Raw genomic sequence first — 24,719 nt, 5'->3', positions numbered from 1 at the left:
CTTATCTTCAAGATGCACAATGGCCCAGGGTATTTAAGAGATCAGCTAAAGCTCCATAATGGAGAGTATCATTGACTGCTTTGCTCCTCTGGGACTACGGAACTCTCCACAATAAGAGTAAAGTTTGACTGTATGGTAGACAGAACTTTCTTAGGGACTGGTCCAAGAAATGGAATGAACTCCTCCAGGAGTTAAGGACCATCACAAACCGCACCACCTTACACTCCAAATGCAACATTTCTTTGCCTTTGCCTTATCTAAAAATATTTCGCAATATATTAAAAATAATCCAAAACCATAACACGCCACTGCACACAATTCGTGAGGGAACAAATACATGACCAATGTTAGTCACGCTGCTTAATGCACTATTGGAAGGTGCTCAGATACTATGCTGATTAGCCCAGTATAAGAACCTATACAGAATAGAATTTGTGCTTCATTATTACCATACCTGCAGGAAATAAACCCTACATTGAACAATGAACTATGATGGAGCTACCATAGACTTTTCTGGTATGTTAAAAGAGCAATTCTGCATAAAGCGTGATTCTGCTGCATACTGGGATTCTCTGTTTGCCTCTCAATTATTTCTATTGTGTTAGACTTAGAATTTTTTTTTCTTGTAACTGCCATCTCTACAAATTCAACCTGGTTCTTTCATTTTTGTACATCAGAACCAGTAACAGTTCTCCAGGCCAAGTGAGGCCCCCACCTGCTCACGGGCAGCCTCATGATCTTCAAACTAGCAAACCCACGTGGCCTTCAGTAGTTTTGCATAAACATAACTGAGCAGAACTTAGTAAACAATGCTGCTAATAAACCATACTAAGAAACAAAATCTGTCTCTCACTGTCTTAGCTGTGTTGGTGCTGCAGGTCTAACAGGAGGAAACAGAAGTAAAGCCATATTTTTGTTACTAATGTGAGCAGCTATGACCCTGGATACACACCGAGAGCAGACCAGTTCAGGAAGAAGGTGCCATTTTCAGTCATTTTTTGGACAAGAACAGCAGTTTAGTTCTTATCTTGCTTCATTCAGCTTTAAAAGTAACACTATTTCAGAAAATGCATTAAATCCCTACAAACTACTGACACTAACTGCATACAGGAAATACTGCAGCTATTGTATTACTACTAGGAACGCACAACTGCCCTTTCTCGGCTAACCCTGCTAAACTAAGCTTAGAGATTTTTGATTTATTGAGGGGATGTCACTGATCTGCTCTCTGCAGGTATAGTACTTACTTCAGATCAATTCTACAGACATGCGTCAGCCTGGATTTTCCAGAGCCACAAGGCTCTATTAAATACTGAGAATCCATCACAATTGCTCGTACACCTCCTATCAGAGGAGCTTCTTCATGTTCCACAGAGACAGCCACTAGTGTGCACATTCCCTTTGGCAAATCTGTCCTCCATGTCCTGTCACGAGACATTTAAGAAAGAAAGTATCACATTTAGAGAAAGAAAGAAAGCTCTGAGCAGTGCAGAAAGCAAGAGCTAGACTCCAAAAGTTTGGTTGAGTCACAGATTCATGGTTTTAAGTAGGGCTGTCAAACAATTAAAAAATAATCACAATTTATCACAGGATTAAAAATAGTCACAATTAATCAATAATAAAATACCCATTTACATTTATTATAAATATTTTTGGATTTTTTTTAAACATTCAAATATATAGATTTCAATTACAACACAGAATACAAAGTGTGCACTGCTCAGTTATTTTATTACAAATATCTGCACTGTAAATAAAAGAAACAAAATAAATATTATTTTAAATTCACCTCATACAAGTACTGTAGTGCTATCTCTTCATTGTGAAAGTGCACCATACAAATCTAGAATTTTGTTTATGTTACATAACTGCACTCTGAACCAAAACAATGTAAAACTTTAACAGCTACAAATTGAAGAACGAAGGGACATATGAATGTTTAGCGTATCTGGCATGTAAATACCTTGCAATGCCGGTTACAACAGTGCCATGCAAATGTCTGTTCTCACTTTCAGGTGACATTGTAAATAAGACGCAGGCAGCATGATTTCCCCTAAATGCAAACAAACCTGTTTGTCTTAGTGATTGGCTGAACATGGAATAGGACTGAGCGGACTTGTAGGCTGTAAAGTTTTACATTGTTCTGGTTTCGAGTGCAGTTATGTGAAAAAAATCCTGAACTTCCAAATAAAGAGACTGCAGTAGAATACTTGTGAGGATCAATTAATGTTGAGCCTCTTGAGATCCTCTGATGAAAGATATTATATAAGTGCAAACTACTGTATATCAGTACCACCCAGAGGATTCAGGGGGCCTGGGGTCTTTGACGGAAGAAGCTCCGGGGGCCCAGGTCCCGCGAGAGTTTTCTGGGGTCCCCAGAGTGAGTGAAGGACCCCGCTCCATGGGGGCCCCTGTGGGTCCCAGGGCCTGGGGCAAATTGCCCCACTTGCACCCCACTCTGGGTGACCTTGCTGTATATCAACATTTCCCCCCCTCTATCGCTGACATTCATTCCAAAATGTAAAGTCAGACATATGCATTCTTCCACATATCCCAGTTATTTTTAGAAACATTTTGATACCTTTCAATGATAGCTCTGAATTTAAAAAGCATAAAACGAAAATTTTGAAGGCGAGACTGAAGTTAGCAGTTCTGTAAAGTGAATAACTCACTTCTCTAGAGGTTAATAATTTCACTGAACTCAGTTACTGCCAATCAAGGTACTTTAATTAGGTCAGGCAATCTGATTGGTTAACATAGCTCCAGCCTCAACACAAATCAAAGGATGTGAACAACAAGCCTACTGCGTGGTCTCTCCTACCTGTTTTCAGCGCATCATAAACCAGCCAGGATTCTCTTTTATGATATATATATTTCAGTCAGTGATATACAATAGTGTTGCTGAGCCATCCTGGCTAGATTATTGACGAGAATGAAAACTTGTTCTCAAGATTTTGTGTGATGAATGTGACTGCACTGTGGGTTTTTCAGGAACATAAAACACTGTGATGTATGGTGAACTGAAAGGAAAATAATATGACCCAGAATAAAGGTGGTTAAAAACCTCCCTGACTGCTGCTACGCAATCTTCTTGGGGCAAGGAGGGGATGCCACAGTGGACCAAATTAATCTCTGCTGTAAATGAAATGAAGTTCATAGACTTATACCAGGGAGGAATTTAGCCTAGTCAGTAAATCTTGAGCAGGCAAAGGAAAATGTGTAATGTACAGTAATATTTTCTGATCAGAAAAATTACAGAAAGTATTTTTAAACTTCTCTTAGGAATTCCAGCAGTTCTTTCCTTTATACTAATAATGTCTGCAAGTTGTTATTCTCTGACAGAATACAAAAGTTAACAATAAAAGGGATATATTGATATAATTATATTTCATTGGGCTCTTCTATTACCTTCCATCATTTTTCTCCCTAATGCAATTCTGATTTGCTGGATCATTTCAGTGGCATATCATTCCAATAAGAGAAAGCAGAGGCCCAGAACAATAATGCACACAATCAATCAAAAGGAAACATTCAACAGCTGATGGCTGAGTTAGGGACAGCTCTTCTGTAGCTGAAATCTTTCTACATACCATTCCAGTTTTCTGCCCTGATGAGTGGGCCAAGAACCAACCATTAAGGTTTCAAAGGGCAGGTGCATTTAAGAGGATTTCTTGTTTATAGGTTGTGTATGAGCAGAGTTAAGGCTGTTTTTGGAATGTCCAATGAGCTAATTTACACATACACATTTATTTGAGACACTGCATGAACAGGGAGGATATATGAATATGGATCTACCTTCCATTGAGAGTTCATTTCCATACTTTTAAATATTTAGCTTTTTTTTTTTTAAATGGTAGCATTTCTTGGTCTACAAATGTTCCAACTTTAAATGTTATCTAGTAACCTTAACTTAAACGTATTAGCATTTTTTCTACTAAACAACTAGCTCGTCAAACTCAAGCAAATTGAGAGATCCACCATTCTCCAAACAGCATGGCAAAGGTAGGAGAAAAAACAGTTGGGTTATATCTGCATTATTTTGAGAGCAGCTATTATCAGGCATCTGTTCTAAGGAATGAATAATATTTATGTTCTAATACATGGGTTTTGCAAGACTGTTGCTCAAATGTCATTGAGGAAAAGATCAGTATGCTCTAAATGCATAGTTTTAAATTCACTTTGAGAAATAAAATATTACAGCCTATATGTAGATGACACAGTATACTTAGTGAATAAATGTTAAGGAGAAAGCTATATAAGACCAGATCTTTCTAATAACAGAAACTCCTTGTGGAGAAGTAAGAGCTAAGAAGAGTGCTTTTAGAAAGTTTACCTTAGAACTACAAAGTCTCTGCCAGGATGGGGTGCCATGCTGTTCAATACATACTGGTAGATTTCTGTTTGCTTATCCAGAGTTTCTACGACCTTCCATTGCAAGAAGTCCTCATCCCAAAGGTGACGTTCTCTTACAACTCGATTCAGTACAACTGATGGGGGCGCTTCAACTTCCACTGAAGCTTTCCAAAGCCTGAGTGGGTTGCCATCCCCAACCTTGAGTAAACAATAAAGAAAAATGGAAATGCTGGAGCTATGAATATGTTCTCAGTGTGGAATTTCCGGTGAGGACTCAGAGCTCAAGTTTAAGATGACATTTCACAGCATTTGTATTTACAGGCATGTTCAATATTATTTGTTTATATAGAAATATACATGTGCTGACGCTTAACAGAAAAATGAGACAGTAGGTTAAATTCTGTTCTCGCACCAATATAAATCTGGATTAGATCCTTTGATGGCACTGGCATTACTCTATTTATATTGGTGGGACTGAGATGCCAATTTGTTCCAAAGTTCCTATCTCAAAGATATTAAGTAGATCATGGGATTTTCCCTGAAGAGGTCATAGAATGTTTGAAAAATAGCTGGTAAAAGGGACTGAAGAAAGGGTAGGTGATATACAACATGATTAGAAGACTGATTTCTTAGCCCAGCACCTGAAACTCTGATTGCCCTGAAAGAGTCCCATGTTCAATCTAAAACTCTTGGGCAATCTGAGGTGATGCTGTGTACAGAGGATTTGCCCTTTTGGCTAATCAGTGGAGTTGCATTAACCAGAGTTTTCAAGAGTAATTGACATGGTGACTCAGTCTTGTGTCTGGATGGATAAAGGTTCCTTTTTCTGGGGCCCCAAAAGTATGAAAATAGCTTTTATAGCAAAAAATCTGCTCACTAGCCCTTGGGTTCTGTTACTTGATACAGCACCGTAGTGGGGAGAAAACCACAAAGAGCCCAAGATCATAGAAGGGCAGGACTGGAAGGGACAGCCCTCGTGCTGTGGCAGGATCAAATAAACCTAGACCATCCCTGACAGGTGTTTATCCAACCTCCAATGATGCGGATTCCACAATTTCCCTTGGAAGTCTATTCCAAAGCTTAACTACCCTTGTATTTAGAAAGGTTTTCCTAATATCTAACCTAAATCTCTCTTGCTGCAGATTAAGCCCATTACTTTTTCTACCTTCAGTGGAGACGGAGAACAATTGATCACAGTCCTTTTTATAACAGTCCCCTCCCCAGTCTTCTTTTCTCACAGCTAAACATGCACTCTTAACTTTTTCTCATAGGTCAGGTTTTTTGAACTATTTAATATTTTGGTTGCTCTCTTCAGGATTCTCTCCAATTTGTTGACATACTTCCTAAAGTGTGGCACCCAGTATCGGACACAGTGCTCCAGATGAGGCCTCACCAGTGCCAAGTAAAGTGGGACACTTACCTTCCACGTCTTACATACAACACTCATTTTAATATAGTCCACAATGATATTAACCTTTTTTTGCAGCTGCATCACATTGTTGATTCATATTCAATTTTTGATCTTCTATAACCCCAGGTCCTTTTCAGCAGCACTACCACCTAGTCAGTCATTCCCCATTTTGTAGTTGTGCATTTGTCTTTACTGAATTTTGTTTTGTTGATTTCAGACCAATTCTCCTATTTGTCAAGGTAATCTTGAATTCTAATTCTGTCCTTCAAAAGTTCTTGCAACCCTTCCCAGCTTGGTGTCATCTGCAAATTTTAAAAGCATGCTCTCCACTCCACTATCCAAGTCATTAATGAAACTATTGAACAGTACCAGACCTAGGACTGACCTCTGTAGGACCCCACTAGATGAGCCCTCCCAGTCTGACAGCAAACTGTTGTTAACTATTTTTTGAGTATAGTCTTTTAACCGTTGTGCACCCACCTTATAGTAATTTCAGCTAGACCACATTTCCCTAGTTTGCTTATGAGAACATCATGTGGGACTGCATCAAAAGCCTCACTAAAATCAAGATATACTATGTCATTCTTCCCCCTATCCACTAGGCTGGTAACCCTGTCAAAGAAGGAAATTAAGTTGGTTCGGTATGATTTGTTCTTGACAAATCCATGCTGGCTATTCCTGATGACCCTATTTTCCTTAGGATGCTTACAAACTGATTGTTAGACTGACTGGTCTATAATTCTCCAGGTCCTCTTTGTTCCCCCTTTTAGAGACAGGTACTATGTTTACCCTTCTCAAGTCTTCTGGGACTTTACCCATCCCCCAAGAGTTCTCAAAGATAATTGCTAATGATTCCAAGATTGCTTCAGCTCGTTTCTGAAGTGTCCTATAATGAATTTCATCAGGCCCTGCTAACTTGAATATGTCCATCTTATCTAAATATTCTTTAACCTGTTTTTCCCTATTTTGGCTTGCATTCCTTCCCCTTTGTTAATATTAACTTCCCCCTTGTTGTAATGGGGAAAGCCTCCATCTGAATAGAGTGGTGACAAAATTATCCTAAAATCATAGATTTAACAGTGCAGGACTACCCTGGTAGAACAGGCAGGAAGCTATACTGTATCTACATTAACAAAGTTCCCCCCGCCCTCCACACACAACTTCCAAATCTCCTCAAGCTTTAGAAAACTTTCTCTAATGCGTTCCAGTGACCTGTTTGCAGGAGAAGCAGAAGGCCAGGAAAGTTACTTATCCTCTTCTCAAACAACTCACTCAAGTAATACAATCTATTTTTCCTCTTTTCTTCTCTCTATCTTTTCATGGTTTGCTTTATCACTTCCTCTGCCTGTTAGCTGAGACCTTACTATGGCTTCTGTGTGCCCACTTCCAGGAATATCATACAGGCAAGTCTTATCTTACGCAGGGGTTCTGTTCCGCGGTTAGCGCGTAAAGCGAAAACCGCGTATACTCAAAATTACATCCCCAAGCCCTTTAAATCCCACCTGCAGCTCTGGCGGCTGGGCCAGGGCAGCATTTAAAGGGCTTCTCTGGGCTCCCTGCTGCAGCGGGGAACCCGGAGGAGCCCTTTAAATGCTACTCTGGCCTGGCCGCCAGAGCTGCAGATGGGTTTTAAAGGGCTCCACCGGGCTTCCCACCGCAGCGGCGGGAAGCCCAGTGGAGCTCTTTAAATCCCGCCCACAGCTTTGACAGCCAGGCCGGGGCTGGCATTTAAAGGGCCAGGACCTCCACGGTGGCTGGAGTGTCGGGCCCTTTAGTTTGCCCCAGGGGCTACCAGCCACCTCTGCAGCTGTGAGCCCCCTGAGTGATTTAAAGGCCCTGGGACTCCCAGCCACAGCTGGTGCCCCAGGACCTTTAAATCTTGAGGCCACGCCCCTGGACTCTGGCCGTACAGCATAAAGCTAAAATCGTGGATGTTAAATGCATGTAAGTTGCGACAGACCTGTACATAGATCACTGCCATGTTACATTTCTATTAACTATTTATTTATATAGGAAGTTTTAACAGGTTTCCCACCCTCGCCTCCAAGAATATTATTTACCTGCCTGTAGAAGACTTAAAAAATAGTAAAGGCATTTATTCAGCCATGTAATGAACCAATGGGACCTATGGGTAGAAATGGGTAGATTAGATTTTTTTTTAATTTGTTTTGTTTTTTTACTTCTTCCACATCTCTTGAAATTACCTTTTTGTAGGCGAGGTCTGTGTTCTCTATGCTAGAACAGGTGACCCATCCTTTGAATTTCTCTTTTGCTTCTTTCTGAAGGTTGTACATTAGACTTTCAAGGTACATTTGGTAATTTCCTCCTTCTTCACCCATGTGCTTTCCTAGTTCCTCCACTGTTGGACAATGCACTTCAGCTTCCACGTAGGAGTTCCGAGACTGGGTTGCCATCTCATGGGGGACCTGCTTCAAAGAAAGCAGGTAAAACTTAGAGGTAGAGGCTTATTTTGAGAACTGCCCTTTAAGAGAAGCATTCTCTGGCATGATGTATTATCCTGTACACAAGCACAATGGATCTATGAAAGCAGATACTCACTGCTATCTTTGCCTACTGTTAATCATGAGATATCAAGATACGATAATAACCCATGTGTCTGTGTACCATACCTCTCTACTGGATGGAATCAGACTGTTCAATTGTACGTCAAAGGCCCTTTAGTGCTAATAGCGATTCTCCTTTAGCTCAAAGAAGACTAGCATGTACTTTTGGAGCAGGAAGATACAAGTTCTATCCCTGAAATGGCAAGTGCCAGTGCATGTAGTTCAGTAATCACTGTGTAATCCTAGGCAACGAAGCTTTGTTACACTACATACAGAACAACGTATGTAAGCTCCCCTTTGGATTTTTTTTAAAAGTAAGATACTAAAACATATAACTAATGAAATGTTAAAACAACAGCTTAGTTTAGAGGGCTATAAAGTAAAATTTGTTAACCCAGAAGGATCATAAACTAATGTTGCTAATATCTGCATCTCTGAAAAGGTAGAAGGAGACGGTCAAAAAGAAATGAGAAATAAACTTCAGATGGAAACAAGCTTATAAATAAGTTAGGAACCATTGCCCTCTAAGCTAAAATGAGAGAGCGAAAATGTAAGTCTAAAATGTAAATATTTCAAAGGCTGCTCTATTATGTACAGTGGCCTCCATGAATAATATTGAGTCTTCCACTCACCTCAAAAAGTTTGTTGCATTCTATTATCATGTGTGCAAGTCCCTGAGTAGCTGCCAGGTTTTCACTGAGGTCCTTCTGATCTGGCTTTCCTGTTGCATATTTTTTCTGTATTACTCTGTAATTGAATTCAGTGTCTCAGGTAAGAGGAGCTGGATCTTTTTAATATGAAAGTAAACATAATGGCAGAATGTTCTCATAGCCACAGAGAAAACCTTTTTAAATTTAAATTTCTAAGAGATCATTCAGGCCACACAAAACCTTTTTTTGATTCAAAGGAAAAGTGTTTACCTAAAATATTATCAAGCCAAAGTTAAAAGCAGGAACATTTAAAGATGTTGAACATTGCATATCATACATTTTGCAACAGACCTTCAACAAATAAGCCCAGTATTCTATCCTGTCATCATTTAAAATGCTTGGCAAGGCACTGGCTACAAGGAGACTTTTCCAGACCCATATATCTGAACAGATTCCAAATATGCTCACAGTAATATCTTTGGCAGGGATGGGAAGGGAATGCAGAGGGGACATTTAGATGGGCCACCAATGTTTGGATGGGTCTAAGCCCTGTTTAATCTATATTCACCATGTTATGAACCACAGGAACATGGCCTGAAATGAGCTCAATTTTCCAGTTATCAGAATGCTATTCAAGTATACACAAAAGTGAGTCATTGGCAGAGCTGGGATTAGCACACAAGCGTTCCGTGCTTATCCCTCCTTTCCATGATGCCTCTTTAATAATGATTTGGGTGAAGTTTGAGGTTGCACAGGATTTAAGCCAGAACATACCCATTGACTTTGGCAGGAATTGTGTGCCTGCAACCTTGTACCATGCCCTGAAAATGTGCTTGTTAAAAGCCATGCTCACAAAACTGTGGACCTATCTTCTCCACACTGAAGTCAATGGCAAAAGTCTGTAACAGGGTGCTGGCCTAAGAGGCACTGAACCAGCCCCTGTTAGCTCAGCTCCTGCTAGCTCAGCTCCCAAAAAGGGGAAGTAATTGGAGCTGGCAGGGGGTGGCTCATTAAAGGGCTACCAGGTAATCACCTGTGAGCTTTATGGGGAGAAGGCCTATAAAGCTAGCAGGAAGGGACAGGAAAGGGAGGAGGTAGGGATCGCTGTTCCCCAGGTGGCTACCTGAGTAATATTGAAGTGTACAGAACTGTATGTAGGTGGTGGTGGAAATGCACACAGGGAAATAAAAGGCACTGGGGTTTGCAAAGGACTGGTCTCTGACTGATTTGTACCAAGAGCAAGGAAGGGCACGTCTACAATCCCATTGACGCCAATGGCAGCAGAATCAGGCTTGGTGCCTTCAAAAGCCAAAACTACCCCTACAAAACATACTCACACACACATTGAATTTAGAGATGAAAATAGGCATTTACTTGTGCAAGAATTAAATGACTTTCTCTGTGTGTAAATGCCATTTTGGCTCTGTAATGCCTTCTCAAAGAATGCATGCCCAAATCTTGAGGTGCAATAGTCAACAGTCGCCTTTGAAAATCTGACCCCAAATGTTGGTCTAAACATCAAAAATATCATGCTAATACAATATTATTTAAGTTTTAAATTCCAGCCCTTTCTGTAAAAGATAAGGGGAAAGCCAAGACAATTACTTACCTTGGTGAGCTTTCCTTTTTTAATATATTAAGGTGGAAAAGGGAAGGGGCCAGACACACCGCTACATTCATCGGAGTCATTTGATTCTCTTCTACAGAGGAGACGTCATTCAGGAAACACAGCAGAGTCTGCAAAACCTCCCTGTTTTCATCTGACATCAACATGATGGCTGCCTGCAAGGCCTGAAGTCTCTGCTCTTTGGGAACATCTGAGGAAAATCAAGTGTCATTCAATGGGGTTAAGCATAACATCATGTAAAGACACTGGAACTTGAAAAAGTGAACACAGAAACTCACACTGTGGTGACTACTTTTTTTGGAGGGGGAAAACACCTTTTAAATGTCAGACTATTAAAACCTGAGCTTTTCTTTCTTACATATTCTGAGCTTGCTCGCTCTGACTCTTCCATTTTTTGGAAAGTGAATACTGACCTGTACTAAGGAGGACTGAGTCCGAACTTTTAAGTGCTATTATATTTTTTATCTTTCCATACTGCATCGCCTGTCTAACCTATTTTACTACCCTTCTCTGTCCCTGAGGAGGTGGGTCTCTAAGAAGGAGACCGTACTCCATTTAGAGTTTATGATGTGAGAACAGTACTTAGTGCCATAGCATTAAATGCTATTTTCTATGCTTTTTCTGCCTTTGGGAAAGCGGTTCAAAAAGCATTAGGAATGCTTGGGGAAATGCTTGCACTTATGTCCTCAGCCTAGGAAGAGTTTAATGAAAGTAGTAATGGATATGCTTGAATAGCATCTTGGACAGAATTATTTTTAAAGCTACCATAAGTTTCCTCAGGTTGGATTAAGAGACCTCCTTTGGGTGTTTAATACATTTTATATAACCCTATGAAAGAAGAGCAAAACCTGAGTTACCACTGATGTAACAGCAAACTATTAAGTTCTGTCTCTTGGAAAGCTCATGCAACCACTTTATTTTAAAAGGTTTCAGACAAAAAATGGTAAATTGATATAGTACAACCCTGACTTTCTAGGGGTGGCAAGGGACACAGGAAACCTTCAGAAAACTCAGAGGAATCTTTGGTAAGTCTGTGCAATGTGTCCCTCATCACAGTGGCATAGCCAGGTTTTCAGCGTAGGGGGAGCAAAAAACATAAAAAAGACGCCCCCCCCCCCCCGGCTCCCCCTCTGGTCATGCCCCCAGACCGGAACCCCCCTGCCCCCACCCTCCCTCCTGCGCTGCCGCCTGTCCCTGGCTCCTGTCCCAGCGCTTGGCTGTGCCTGCACCGGTTGGCAGGTGCAGCTTCTGTGCCGGCCTTCCGCCCTGCGGCTCCTCTGGCTATGCGGTGGGCAGCGCCGGCTTGCCGCCCCGCGGCTCCTCTGGCTGTGGAGCGGGCAGCGCAGGCCGACAGGCGCCGCTTCCACACCGGGCTGCCACTGCTGCCCCATGGCTCCTTCGGCTGTGTGGTTGGCAGAGCCGGCCGACAGGCGCCATTTCCATGCCTGCCGGCCTGAGGGGAAGCAGCTGCTTCCGCTGAATCCTGCCAGCTATGCTACTGCCTCATCCCTCCCTCCACTGGATTCTGGCACATAATGAAGATTACAATACAACCTTGAGGGACATCACTTCAGTCAACTGGGCATTTTGGTTAAGCAGAGTAACATAAACCACTGTTATGACAAGTATAGGGTAACTGAGCACAGTCTGAACTGTGATATGCCCATCCTGCTGCAATCACAGAAATCAACCATTCTGGATATATCAGCAGTGTCCCAGCTCCTCAAGTTCTTTCAGTATGTCACGAGGAAAATAATCCTTCTGAACCCCAATTTTGGTGATTACGTAAACTACATGCATATGAACAAAAATTCCCAAAGTTAAGTATCTATCTAACCCAGGGGTGGGCAAACTTTTTGGCCTGAGGGCCACATCTGGGTATGGAAATTGTATGGTGAGCCATGGATGCTCACGAAATTTGGGGTTGGGGTGCGGGAGGGGATGAGGGTTCCAGCAAGGGGTGCAGGCTATGGGGTGGGGCCAGAAATGAGGCATTCAGGGTGCAGGAGGGGTATCCAGGCTGGAGGTTGGGATGTGGGAAGGATGAGGGCTCTGGGTGGAGGTGTGGGCTCTGGGGTGGGGCCAGGGATGAGGAGTTTGGGGTGCAGGAGGAGGCTGTGGGGTGTGGAGCAGAGGGGCTTGGAGTATGGGAAGGGGCTCCAGGCTGAGGGAGGGGGTATGGGTTCTGGGCTAGGGGTGCAGGTTCCAGGTTGGGGCTGGGGATGAGGGGTTTGGTGTGCAGGGTGGGGCTCCAGGCTGGGGCAGGGGGTTGGGTGTGGGGAAGGGGGCTCTGGGTTGGGGGGTTCAGAGTACAGGAGGTGGCTCTGGGCTCGGGCAAGGGGTTGGGGTGCAGGGTGGTGGTGGTGAGGGCTCCAGCTGGAGGTGCAGACTTTGGGCTGGGGATAAGGGGGTTGGGGTGCAGGAGAGTTTTCCAGGCTGGGATTGAGGGGTTCAGAGGGTGGGAGGAGCATCAGGGCTGGGGCAGAGGGTTGGGGTGCAGGAGGGTGGCAGGGGGACAGGCTTCAGACAGCACTTACCTCAAGCAGCTCCTGGAAACAGTGGTATGTCTCCCCTTGGCTCCTACATGGAGGTGTGGCCAGGTGGCTCTGCGCGCTGTCCCGTCCGCAGGCACCACCCCTGCAGCTCCCATTGGCCACAGTTCCTGGCTAATGGGAGTTGTGGAGCTGGCGCTTGGGGTAGAAGCAGCACATGGAGCCCCCTAGCTGCCTCTACGCATAGGAGCCAGAGGTGGGACATGCCACTGCTTCTGGGAGCCATGCAGAGCTATGAAACGTGCAGAGCAAGGCAAGCCCCCAACCCCACTCCCCAGTGGGAGCTCAAGGGCTGGATTAAAAGGTCTGATGGTCCCTGGACTGTAGTTCGTCTACCCCTGATTTAACCCCACACTTTATGAGATACCGCAGGTACTCAAGTAACTGTTCGTTTTTATTTATTTTTTTGATCCAGAAAAGGTTCTTCCAGTACTACCTATAGCAGAGAAATATAAATGTTGTTGAATGTATGGAGGAAAAAATCCTACATGTTTTTAATCTAAACTTTGTTTCTCAATATGTAGGAAAGCCCACCTGTTTCCCTGTTACTGCTTTGTTTTAAACAGACCCATACTGAAGTCCTTAAAGTTACTCACACAGTTCAAAGAAATCCTTCCTAGAGCCACTTCTTCTTCTCCCAGCAGTACAGGCTTAAGCTCTTTAGCTTTACTATGCCCTGGAATTCATTTATTCCCTATATATACTGTACATGGAGGCTTTACTATCATTTTCATAAATGACATTTTCCTAACCAAAAGAATATGGTAAAAGACTAATCCATAAAGTGGAATATCACAATTTCCTTCTTTAAATCTTTTCTCTATGTGCTGTACTAGAGTATTATGGGGCCAGCTTTAGTTATAAATAAAATACATCTGACTTCCCCAAAACAGAAGCTCCTACAAGGCCTAGCAACATCCTAAAAGGAGATTTTTTTCAATTGGTTTTAGTTTTATATGAGCTTCCACACTCTGAAACCATATGTGCTTTTTAGAGACATGGGCATTTAGATATGACAGCTGGCTGGCCTTTCCTCCTGTGTTAACACAGGAGCATTCCCAGTTTTCATCAAACAACGGCTAGAACACATACTTCAATTAAAAAGTCATATGAGAACATAAAATATGGCCCTGGAATTAGATATATCCTCTACTTAGCCTTCTGTTTTGGTGATGCAAGTAATTATGGGCACAATTTTATTGGTGCAAATAATTACAGGTGCTTTTTATAAAGTGCTATGAAATGTGCCTGAAGTTCAGTGTGACCCTGCAGCTTCTGGGAATGAAAGCAGAAAGAGGAAGTATGGGTCAATGATTAGGTCATGAGTCTAGACTCATATGGTATTTTAAAACGGTTTCTCTCTTCTCAGTATCACCTGAAATTCCTACAACAGAATATTTTAAGTTGTCAATTTACCTTTCACTATTTCTACTGTTTGTTTACTTTTGATTCCTCTCCTAATTTGGACAATTAGACTAGAATTATTGGTTTCACTTTCTGGCTCACATACACTGATATCTTTCTGATCTGTTTGAGGTTCAGACATTGCTGAGGAATGAAATTAAAAGAAAAAACCCTTAAGCTTTTCTTCCCCTATTAGATCTCTTAATAGGACTTAAGTTTGGGCTCTAAACTATGATACTAGAGTACATATAAATGTTAGTAGATATAATGAAAGTGCAAACCCTCAAAAATTATATCCTCATGAAAATTCATTTCTTGTTAATAGTCTCATTTTGAAGGCCAAGCCGCCACCCTCTCCACATTCCAAAGACTTTTACCAAGATGAAGTGGGTCTATAATTTTTTTTAAAAATATGATATTATAATATAAACTGTTTCAGGTTATTTCCTTCTCTGGCTTTCCCTGTGCATCTCATCTTCTCTGTGTGCTTCTTTTTGATTGGAAGGGTGAGATTTTCAAAGCTGCATGTGGGATTTGGACACCCAATTTCCATGACAGTCAAGGGAGCTGCATGCCCAAACCCCATTAGGAAGTTTTGAAAATCTCAGCCAAAGCCTCTAGTAGCAGGGACTGTCTTTATTTTGTCTTTATTTTGTGCTGTGTACAGCACCAATCATATTTTGCCTGAGCCAAAGCCCTTTGAAGTTAGTTGAATGAATCAGGCCCATGGTTGACACTTCGGTAACATTCAGAATAACCACCATTTTACTTACGTTGATAGATATGGAGGAAGGTTTCTCCTAGCTTACTGGTGAGAAGAGGTTCTGGCAAGTCCCTGAAAAACTGCTTTACCATATCTGCCACATCGTAGGCTGATTGGTCTTCATAGCTGACGTTCTCAGGGGAGCTCTCATTCATTTGACGAAGGGCCTGGATTCGGGACTTCACGCCTGATTTTCGAAACAGACCCACCTAAACCAGGAGCCACGTTGGGTTGGTTAAACAGCCATTTCTTTCAAGTATCTCTTACAAGAGGCTTTGCTTACTGAGGAAGTTGTGTTACTTGTTTTACTATTGTAGATAACAACAAGATTTCATGCAACTGCAAGATTCTTACATTAATGGAAATGCCACTAGACTTGTTCACAAGAGAAATCATAAACAGCTACATACTCTTGCTGTAGGACTATAACACCTAATAATTCTTCTCTATTATACCAAATCACACACCAAAAGGTCAGAAGGTATGTGGGTATAACATTGCCTAAAAATTATGACTCAGTTCCTTAGCTGGTGTAAATTGGCATAACTAGTTGACTTTAATGGAGATACACTGATTTACCCCTGCTGAGAATCTGGCTTATCATGTCTATCTATTTTGAAGATTAATAAGACAACAGGATCTTCAGCTAAGTAATATACTACGTGTCAAGAGACTGGGACATCCTGGCAGGATTAACACCAAGATGCTAAATCTATTTTTCCCCTTCCTGTTCTCTGCTCCAGGAAGTTTCCTCAAATTCCACTGAAAAACCTAGTAGTTACGAAGCAGAAGCCACAGAGGGATTATTTGTATAGAGACACCAATATACATTTTTATCTTGTTTGTTTTCTATTCTGAAGGAAGTGGTAATTCTTAAAGTGAGTGCTGTTAGTGCCTTCACAGCAGTGCTGTTGTTTTACAGTAGTTCTCGGAAGTGGAATTCCCCTGAGGTGAATTCCTGAGCATGAACCACATATTTATTCCCAAGTGAATTTCTGTTGTTCCATTTGGGAAGTATTCCTGTTGTTTTTCTTCAGTTTATAGGAGAAGAGGTGAAATACTGAGAAAATCTATAAAAAGAATAAAGTGGGCATATTTTGGGCTTTAAATTATAAAGTTTGCTTCCTCTTTGCCTGTTGTGTACAGGTAGTTATATTTGTCTTGTTAACTTGGAGTCAAGGTTACTGGACTGCATATCCCATCAACTCCAACCATGAAAGGAACTAAATATGCAGTTCAGTCATGCAATATCCTATGCTCATCTCTGCAGTCTCCATTCCAAGGCCCATGTAGCTATCCTCATCCTGAACAAATAATGGACGCTCTTGAAGTCCTTCCATGTTCAATGGTCATATAGTGAAATGTTTTGATGATTAATATAGAGATGATGTGGCTTTTGTAAATTAAACTGTACATAGTTCTGTGCATGCTGTGTATTAGTTTGTTAGTGGAATACAGTGTCAGATTGCAAACAGCAGCTTTGAGATTTTTCTGTTGTGTCTAGGAAAAGTTATATAAGTGAATTATGTCAGTGATGTTTGCAACCTAAAGCAATATATAGAAATTACAGAACTGAAATCTGCATTGTGTGCACATTGGTGGATTAAGTTTATATTCAGAGATAAAGCTGCCTTTAGATCTGACAATGAAATACAAGGAAGCGACTGGCTCTTTTCATCTGGATTGTCCATCATTTCTTCTCTCCCTTTTGAATGCTCCCCTAGCCTGTATTGAATATACTAGACTCATGGCCACAATTGTTTCTGTTCAACGTATAAAACTCTGGAGCGTGCTGGATAAATGTGAAGCAAAACATCTGTGTTTGGGGCAAAGGCTCCTTGCTGGCACAAACAACCTTTAAAAATTCACAGTTATGTTAGAATCAGAGGTCAGACATCAAATTTCATCAAAACTATCTCCTGGTGCCTGACATCCGGTTACTGCTAATCTCTACTATTGTGTAATGATGTTACTTCTATTTCCCTTTCTTTGGAAAAATGCTCAATTCATCAAGAGGAGGTAGTTCTTGGTTTCATAAAAGCAGGTGTTTCAGGATCTCTATTAGAGATGTATCCTGTAACTACAAGAGATCCATAAACACACGAAGGGATTTACACCAGAGATTAATTTATCCCACTCTCTTTATTTTCTTCATGTGCTGTGGATAGTTTATTCTGCAAGTGCACAGTTGATGTAGGATAGAAATAAAAGCTCAGCCAACAAAGAAAGATACAGAGATTTCTCTTTATCAGGGTTGTATCTGAATAATCATGTTCAATCCTTAAAGGCCTGAATTTCCTTACTTCATCTCAAAACAGTCATAACCATCTCAAGTGCCCATGGCCATACTTTACAATTTATACATATATATAAACAACTGCAACTCTGTTAAGTACGTACAGTGACAGACCCAGAAGCACAGGGCTCTAGGCTAGCTCCCTACATACATTGTACAGGGAGGTGCTGGAAGCTGCTTAGGTCTCTAATGAAGCCAATGGGCAAACATTAGCTGATTCTGAATTAGACGGGATAAGGAGTGGAGGTGTCAAGTGCAGAAGCTGAATTAACTGAACATTTGAAATCCTATATCTGGGTTTGGGCGAAAGTCTCTGCAAAAATATGTTTTTATATGTTCACAGTCTGGAAGCACTTTGATGTTAAACCCTTCCCTCTACCTTTACCTTTTAATATTTCCTCAATTCTACCATTAGGAGAGCGGAGCTGACTTTCTCCTATTGCTCTGACACCTGCCAGCGACCTCTTGAAGCAGAGACTTGTCCGTGTCACCAGAGATGCTGTTCGTGGCTGGATTCTCTCTGTTGCTTTTGCTTTTTCTGGTCTCTGTCCTATTTTTGTTTTCTCCTTTCTTCCTCCGTTACTCCTCATTTCTCCCTATTGTCTCTGTTGTTCTATTTTGCTCTCTGTTCCCTTTCCTTTCCCTTCCATCTGTTCTCCTTTTCACTCTCCTATACACATTTCCATTCCTTCAACTCCACTACTTAATCCAGCCCTGCTTCACCTCCTTGCTCCTGCTCCCGCATTCTTTCACTCTCACTATACAAGCCCAGATACCATGGTGATGGGCGCCGAATGAGAACTTAGCTACACCGAGTTGTGGAATGATTTCCTCCCTGCCCCTACTTATCTTCCCATTTCTGCCCATAGCGCTGAAACTCTCATTAGGCCATTCCCAAAGCATCAGAGCTACTGCAGCGACCACAATGTCACAAGCAGAGCAAAGAGCAGAAACTCTGGAAAATTCAGAAGTGGGCTTTGGGGCATGTGGGAAACATGCTGCTCCAATGATAAAACTGGGCAAGCATTGTTGCAATGCAGAACAAAATGTCAACTTGCTGTCTGAGCTCTCTAGCCACGATATAGATTCATCGATTCATAGACTTAAGTTCAGAAGGGACCATTATGATCATCTAGTCTGACCTCCTGCACAATGCAGGCCACAGAATCTCACCCACCCACTCCTGTAACAAACCCTAACCTATGTCTGAGTTACTGAGGTACTCAAATCGTGGTTTAAAGACCTCAAGGTGCAGAGAATCCTCCAGCAAGTGACCCGTGCCCCACGCTGCAGAGGAAGGCGAAAAATCTCCAGGGCCTCTGCCAATCTTCCCTGGAGGAAAATTCCTTCCTGACCCCAAATATAGCAATCAGTTAAACCCTGGGCAAGACCCACCAGCCAGTACAGGAAAAAATTCTTTGTAGTAACTCAGATCCCACCCCATGTAACATCCCATCACAGACCATTGGGCATATTTACCTGCTAATAATGTGCTGTGACCATGCATCATAGAATCATAGAAGATTAGGGTTGGAAGAGACCTCAGGAGGTCATCTAGTCCAACCCCCTGCTATGTATACACATATACATAGAGCTCTATCTTTAGGGGAGGAACAATAAAGATATAATAGCTATGTCCCTTGCACAGTGAGTTAAAACAGTAACAAAAGAGGTGTTAGTAATATGTCAGTCATTGTCCAGTGCTACCATAACCTGCACAGAGCTCTAGAATAGTGTGGCGTTGATGTGGGCTGGCAAAGTAAAATGTTTAGACAGTAAAACCATTTCAACTGGCTTGATACATTTTCCAGCCAGTCGGGCTATGCAAGTCACTAGACTGTGGTTTAAAAACCCTTTGAAATTTAGCCAGGAATGTAAAGTCCATACCTGATCTAGACAATTGCTGCGTAAGTAACGCAGTGCTTGTTGCATGCTCTGTGGAAGGGGTTGCCCCGTCCTCTGGACATGAACTATCAAAGGCACACCAAAGACATTCTTGTCCTTGTAGTCAGGAACTTTCATCCTCTTCATGAACTTTGGCACAGACCTGAAATTCACACCATTAGCATTAAACTGTGAGAGTACTTACATGATCCTACTGGCTAACATTATTGAGGGAAGCCAGTAAATCTGAAGGCAGCCTCTTTGATAAAGACAGCTGAATAAAAGTTTCCTTTCTAATACATGATATATGAATCCTTTAAAGTCTCACATTTTATGGTCTCTTGAGAGCCTTTACCAGCAGATTGCCTGTGGCTGTATGCTTGCCTTCAAAATGTCTGGCATGGATGGGCATGAGCAGCACAACAAAACATAGTGGAAGATGTATCTAAAAGAGCGCGAGTTCATTTCTTTAATGGGTCCAATGATTTCTATGATATCAGCTTTGTGATTTAGCATTTCTGTTGTCCAGTAATTTACAGTAATAAATTACAGTGAGAAACCATTATGTGGCAAATGCATCCCTGATGTAACTCAATTGATTTCTGGTCATGCAAATTAACTAAACTTGATGAACTCTCTTTCACCCACAAATGATGGTGGAAAAGAGACCAAGAGGCCAGATTTCCTTTTGTGGGAATCTTGGCTTCAGCAGTTTTAAAACATGGATGAACATGGCTGGAGTTTTCATAGTTTGCAAGAGAAGGAGTTAACATTTGACTCTAAAGGACCCACTGCTTGAACCCATAATTCTCACTGCAAAAAAACCCCTCCACTTCAAAAAAAATTCTCCTACTAATAATTAGCCTATTTCTCCTTCTGTGCCTTCTAAACAGCAAAAAAAAAAAAAAAAAAAAAAACAAGGTAAAGTGCTAGTAACCTCTCCCTTGTCCACTAACAAATCTACTGTGCCTTTGGATTTTTCTAAAAAAATCAAAACCATTACAGGGTAATGTGCTGGTAACCTCTCCCCTGTAAAATGCTAAACCACAACTGTTTCAAAAAAACAAACAAACGAACACTCACTCCACTAAAATTGCCAACTGTTTCAGGGAAACAACACGACAGCTACTTGTAATTCCAATTGTCTATAGTGCTGAGCATGAAAACTTAGGCCCAGATCCACAAAGAAACTTAGGTGTTGTGATGCTCAGCAACCCAACACCTAACTTTTAGCCACCTAGAAAATCACACGAACACCAATGAGATCGACAAAGTCTAAGGCAGGTGCCTAGGCTCCCTATGAATGAATGGGGAGAGAGAAGTGCCTAAGAATGCACAAAAACCAGCATGTTAAATGGGGTGCCACCTTGATGCCAACCAGAGGGGTGTGTTCTAAGCCCCCTCCCCATAGACAGACGCCCAACTCTGGGTTGCAGGGAGACTCCAATCTCTGCTTGTGATAGCCAAGAACACTTCTCCTGGAGTCAGGAGGCTTAGGCACCTAAGTCATTCCTTGTGAGAATGAGCGAGGCAGGTGCCTAACTTCACGCAAAATGGCTGGAAGAGGAAGTGTCAAGTGATTAGAACACTCCTGGGAGACCCCTGACCAAATCTTTTCTCCCTGTCAGGAAGAGGGGGGAATTGAACTTGGGTGAGTGCTTTAACCACTGGACTAAAGATTATAAGGTGGGTGCTACCAGCACCACATTCTCATCCTCCGCCAGACAGATTTGGAATGGGAGCTGATCCAGTAGATGGCCCCTACTGCATTGGGCTCCATGAGAGAGATAGATGCTCCTTGCCATTTCTTTGTGGATTGCTCTGGGGCTTAGGTGGGAGACCGGCATACAGTGCCTAGAGTGAGGTAGTAACATGCATGCTTCAAAGCAGAAACTTAGGATTCTAGGGAGCTTTTGCAGCAAAAATTTAGGCACAAAGTAAGTTTACGCATCTACTGGGTTAAACAGCAGCTGAGGAGGATTTTTGTGAATTGCAGTGGGGCCCAAAAATGGGACTTAGGTGCCTAAGTCTGGGTTTTAAACAGCTGTGTATCTTTGTGGATCTGGGCCTTACAGATCAACTATGTGATCACTGAAAATATTTGTCAGGAGAGAGAGCTACTTTGCGCAAATCAGCAAGTTCCAGAAACTGCCGAGTTTTAATCATAGCTCTGACACCGAGTCGCCTTCTGTGGCCCTGAGTAAGTCCCTTAGGGCTAGATTCCCAAAGAGAATTAGTTGTTGCAATGCCAAGCATTTCAGTGCCTAACTTTTAGGTACCCTGGCATCTTGTGGAATTCACAGCTGAGTTAGGTTTCAAGGCTCCTTATAAAAGGCATTGGGAGGGTTAGGATCCTAAGAATGGGATTCACAGAAGCCAGCACACTCAACAGGGAGTTCCCTAAACCAACCAATAGCAGGTGCTGACCAGAGGGGTATGTCCTAAACCGCATGCCTCTCAGAGAGTTAGTGTCTAATTGTTGGCTGGAGGGAGGCACCTATCTTTGTTCAGGATCAACAGCCATAAACACTCTCCTGGAGGGTTCTTTCAAGAAAGGTGTCTAACTCACCACAAAATGGATGGAGGAAGAGCCCTTAACCTTTGACCCATTAGGACACTCAGCTGGGATGTGGGAGACCCCTCCCTCTGCCTGAGGAAATGAGATTTGAACAGGGGGTTTTCACCTCTCAGAGGATGCCCTAACCATTGGACTACGCAGGGGTCGGCAACCTATGGCACGCGAGCCGATTTTTAATGGCACACAGCTGCCTGCTGGGACTCCCCCATGCCATTAAAAATCCTTCCTGGAGCAGCAAGCCGCAGGGTCCACGGTCCCGGGCTGGAGCATCGGGCCAAGTGCAGCAGGCTGGAGCATCGGGCCAAGTGCAGCAAGCCACTGGCCCCTCCCCCGCCTTCTCCTTTCCCCTGGAGCCCTGCTGCCGCGCACACAGAGCTCTGGGGGCTGGGGCTGTGTGCTCCCGCAGGGCAGTGTTTGGCTCTACTGGGAGGCAGCAACGCTCCCCCCTCCCCTGGAGCCCTGCCGCCACGCATGCAGAGCTCTGAGGGCTGCCCTGTGCGCTCCTGCGGGGCAGTGTTTGGCTCCGCAGGGAGGGAAAGACGCTCCTCGCTCACCCAGAGCCCTGCCACCATGTGTGCAGCGCTCTGAGGGCGGGTCTGTGTGCTCCCACGGGGCAGCGTATCTGGCTCTGCTTGGAGCCTCAAAGTAAGGGGGCTGGGGCCGACGGGTGGGGATGGATAAGGAGTGGGGGCAGTCAGGGGACAGGGAGCAGGGTGGGTTGGACAGGGGGTGGCTAGGGGCGGGGGTCTCTGGAGGGGGCAGTCAGGGAGCAGGGGAGTGGATGGGGCATGGGAGTTCCGGGGTCTGTTAGGGGGTGGGGGGTGAATAGGGGGTCAGGGCAATCAGGGGACAGGGAGCAAGGAGGGTCCAGGGAGGGCAGTTAGGGTGAAGAGGTCTCTGGAGGGGGTGGTCAGGAGACAAGGACCTGGGGGGGCTGGATGAGTCGGAAGTTCGGAGTGGGGGTCCTGTCAGGAGGCAGAGGCGTGGAGAGAGGTTGGGGGCAAGCAGGGAGCAGGGAGAAGGCTGTATGGGTCAGGAGTTCTGGGAGTCCTGTCAGGGGGGCAGGGAGCAGGTGGATGGGGCATGGGAGTCCCGGGGGTCTGTTTGTGGGTGGGGGTGTGGATAAGGGTTGGGGCAGTCAGGGGATAGGTAGGGGGTAGGGTCCTGGGGGGCAGTCAGGGGACAAAGAGCAGGGAGGCTTAGATAGGGGATGGGGTCCGGGGGGGGCAGTTAGGGGCAGGAGTCCCAGGAGGGGGTAGTCAGGGGACAAGGAGCGAGGGGGTTGGTGGTTCTGAGGGGGGGAGTCACCCAGCCCTCTGCCTTGAGCCCTGACCCATCCCCCACAGCCCTCTGTCCTGAGCCTCACACCCCTGCACACTACCCAGGCCCCTGCCCTGGGCCCTGTACCTCCTTCATACACACCCAGACCTCTGCTTGACTTCTTCACCCCCACCCCACGACCCCAGCCCTGACTCTGGCGCCCCCACACATATCCAGCCCCCCCTCTGCCCTGACACCTGCACCCCCTCACATGCCCCCAGCTCTCTGCCCTGACTCTTGCACCTCCCCACACTCATGAACCCCCCCACATATCCTCACCTTCACCCTGAGCACCAAACGGGAGCTCCTGCACCCCCCCCAACATTCTCACCTGCACCTCTCGCATCAGGTGGGAGCTGCCCAGGTAAGTGCCCCACACCCAAACCTCCTGCCCCAACCCTAAGCCTCCTCCCTCATCCTAGCTCTTGGCCAGACCCTTCACCCCCAGCCCTGTGCTCAGTGCACATCCACCCTCAGCTCAGTGCAGAGAGAGGAAGAGATGGGCCAGAACCAGGGAGAAGGTAGGTACCCACTGTATGTGGGCAGGGCCGGGACCCCAGACTGGCGGCGAGCTGAGTGGATCCGGCAGTCAGGATCCCGGCTGGCAGGAGACAGCGGATGGAACTCCTGAGCGGCAGTGGGCTGAGCTGCTCAGACCACTGCTGATCTGGGGTTCTGGCTGCCGGACCCTTGCCAGCCAGGGTCTCGGCCACAGGCCCCGCTCAGTCCACTGCCAGCCTAGGTGAACAGAACACCAGACCAGCAGCGGGCTGAGCAGGCCGGCGGCGTAAGATCAACATTTTAATTTCATTTTAAATGAAGCTTCTTAAACATTTTAAAAACCTTCTTTATTTTACAGTACAACACTCATTTAGTTATATAATATATAGACTTATAGAGAGAGACCTTCTAAAAAACACTAAAATGTATTACCAGCACACGAAACCTTAAATTAGAGTGAATAAATGAAGACTCGGCACACCACTTGTGAAAGGTTGCCGACCCCTGGACTACAGAATCATTCACTGGCTCACTGAATATTTATGTGTCTGTACACAGAGGAACAGCTTCAACAGGAGAGATTGAGAAAGAGTCCTCCATCAGGATCCCCTAGAGCCCACTTACCAGAGAGGCAGGAGAACCAAGCGCACATCTCTTCTCCCCATGACGCAGAGGGGGGAATAGAAACAGGGTCTCCCACATCTCAGCTGAGTTCCCTGACCAGTGGGATACATTTTACAAAAGAGGCTGCTGCCTCCCTGCTGTCTGTTTTGTGAAACATTAGACAGACCTTGAGAACAGCTACTGGATTGGGCC

At 44.0% G+C, this 24,719-nt stretch overlaps 1 protein-coding gene across 7 annotated transcripts in view; it reads right to left on the bottom strand.

Moving 5' to 3' along the window:
- STARD13 (StAR related lipid transfer domain containing 13) overlaps positions 1-24,719 on the bottom strand; it is a 551,580-nt gene that overhangs the window by 3,362 nt on the left and 523,499 nt on the right. For 4 of the 7 annotated variants that reach the window (XM_032791937.2, XM_032791941.2, XM_032791939.2 and 1 more), the window contains 7 exons: positions 19,508-19,667; positions 15,335-15,533; positions 10,588-10,795; positions 8,961-9,075; positions 7,969-8,193; positions 4,334-4,551; positions 1,248-1,424 (listed from right to left, as the gene is read on the bottom strand). In XM_032791937.2, the coding sequence (XP_032647828.1) occupies positions 1,248-1,424; positions 4,334-4,551; positions 7,969-8,193; positions 8,961-9,075; positions 10,588-10,795; positions 15,335-15,533; positions 19,508-19,667 (1,302 nt within the window). The remainder of the gene's footprint in view (positions 1-1,247; positions 1,425-4,333; positions 4,552-7,968; positions 8,194-8,960; positions 9,076-10,587; positions 10,796-15,334; positions 15,534-19,507; positions 19,668-24,719) is intronic. The other 3 variants (XM_032791938.2, XM_032791942.2, XM_032791940.2) reach the window with 1 other exon arrangement.

This window comes from Chelonoidis abingdonii, chromosome 1, assembly GCF_003597395.2.
Source record: "Chelonoidis abingdonii isolate Lonesome George chromosome 1, CheloAbing_2.0, whole genome shotgun sequence".
Lineage (NCBI taxonomy): Eukaryota > Metazoa > Chordata > Testudines > Testudinidae > Chelonoidis > Chelonoidis abingdonii.
This window is presented reverse-complemented; position numbering and strand designations above follow the sequence as displayed.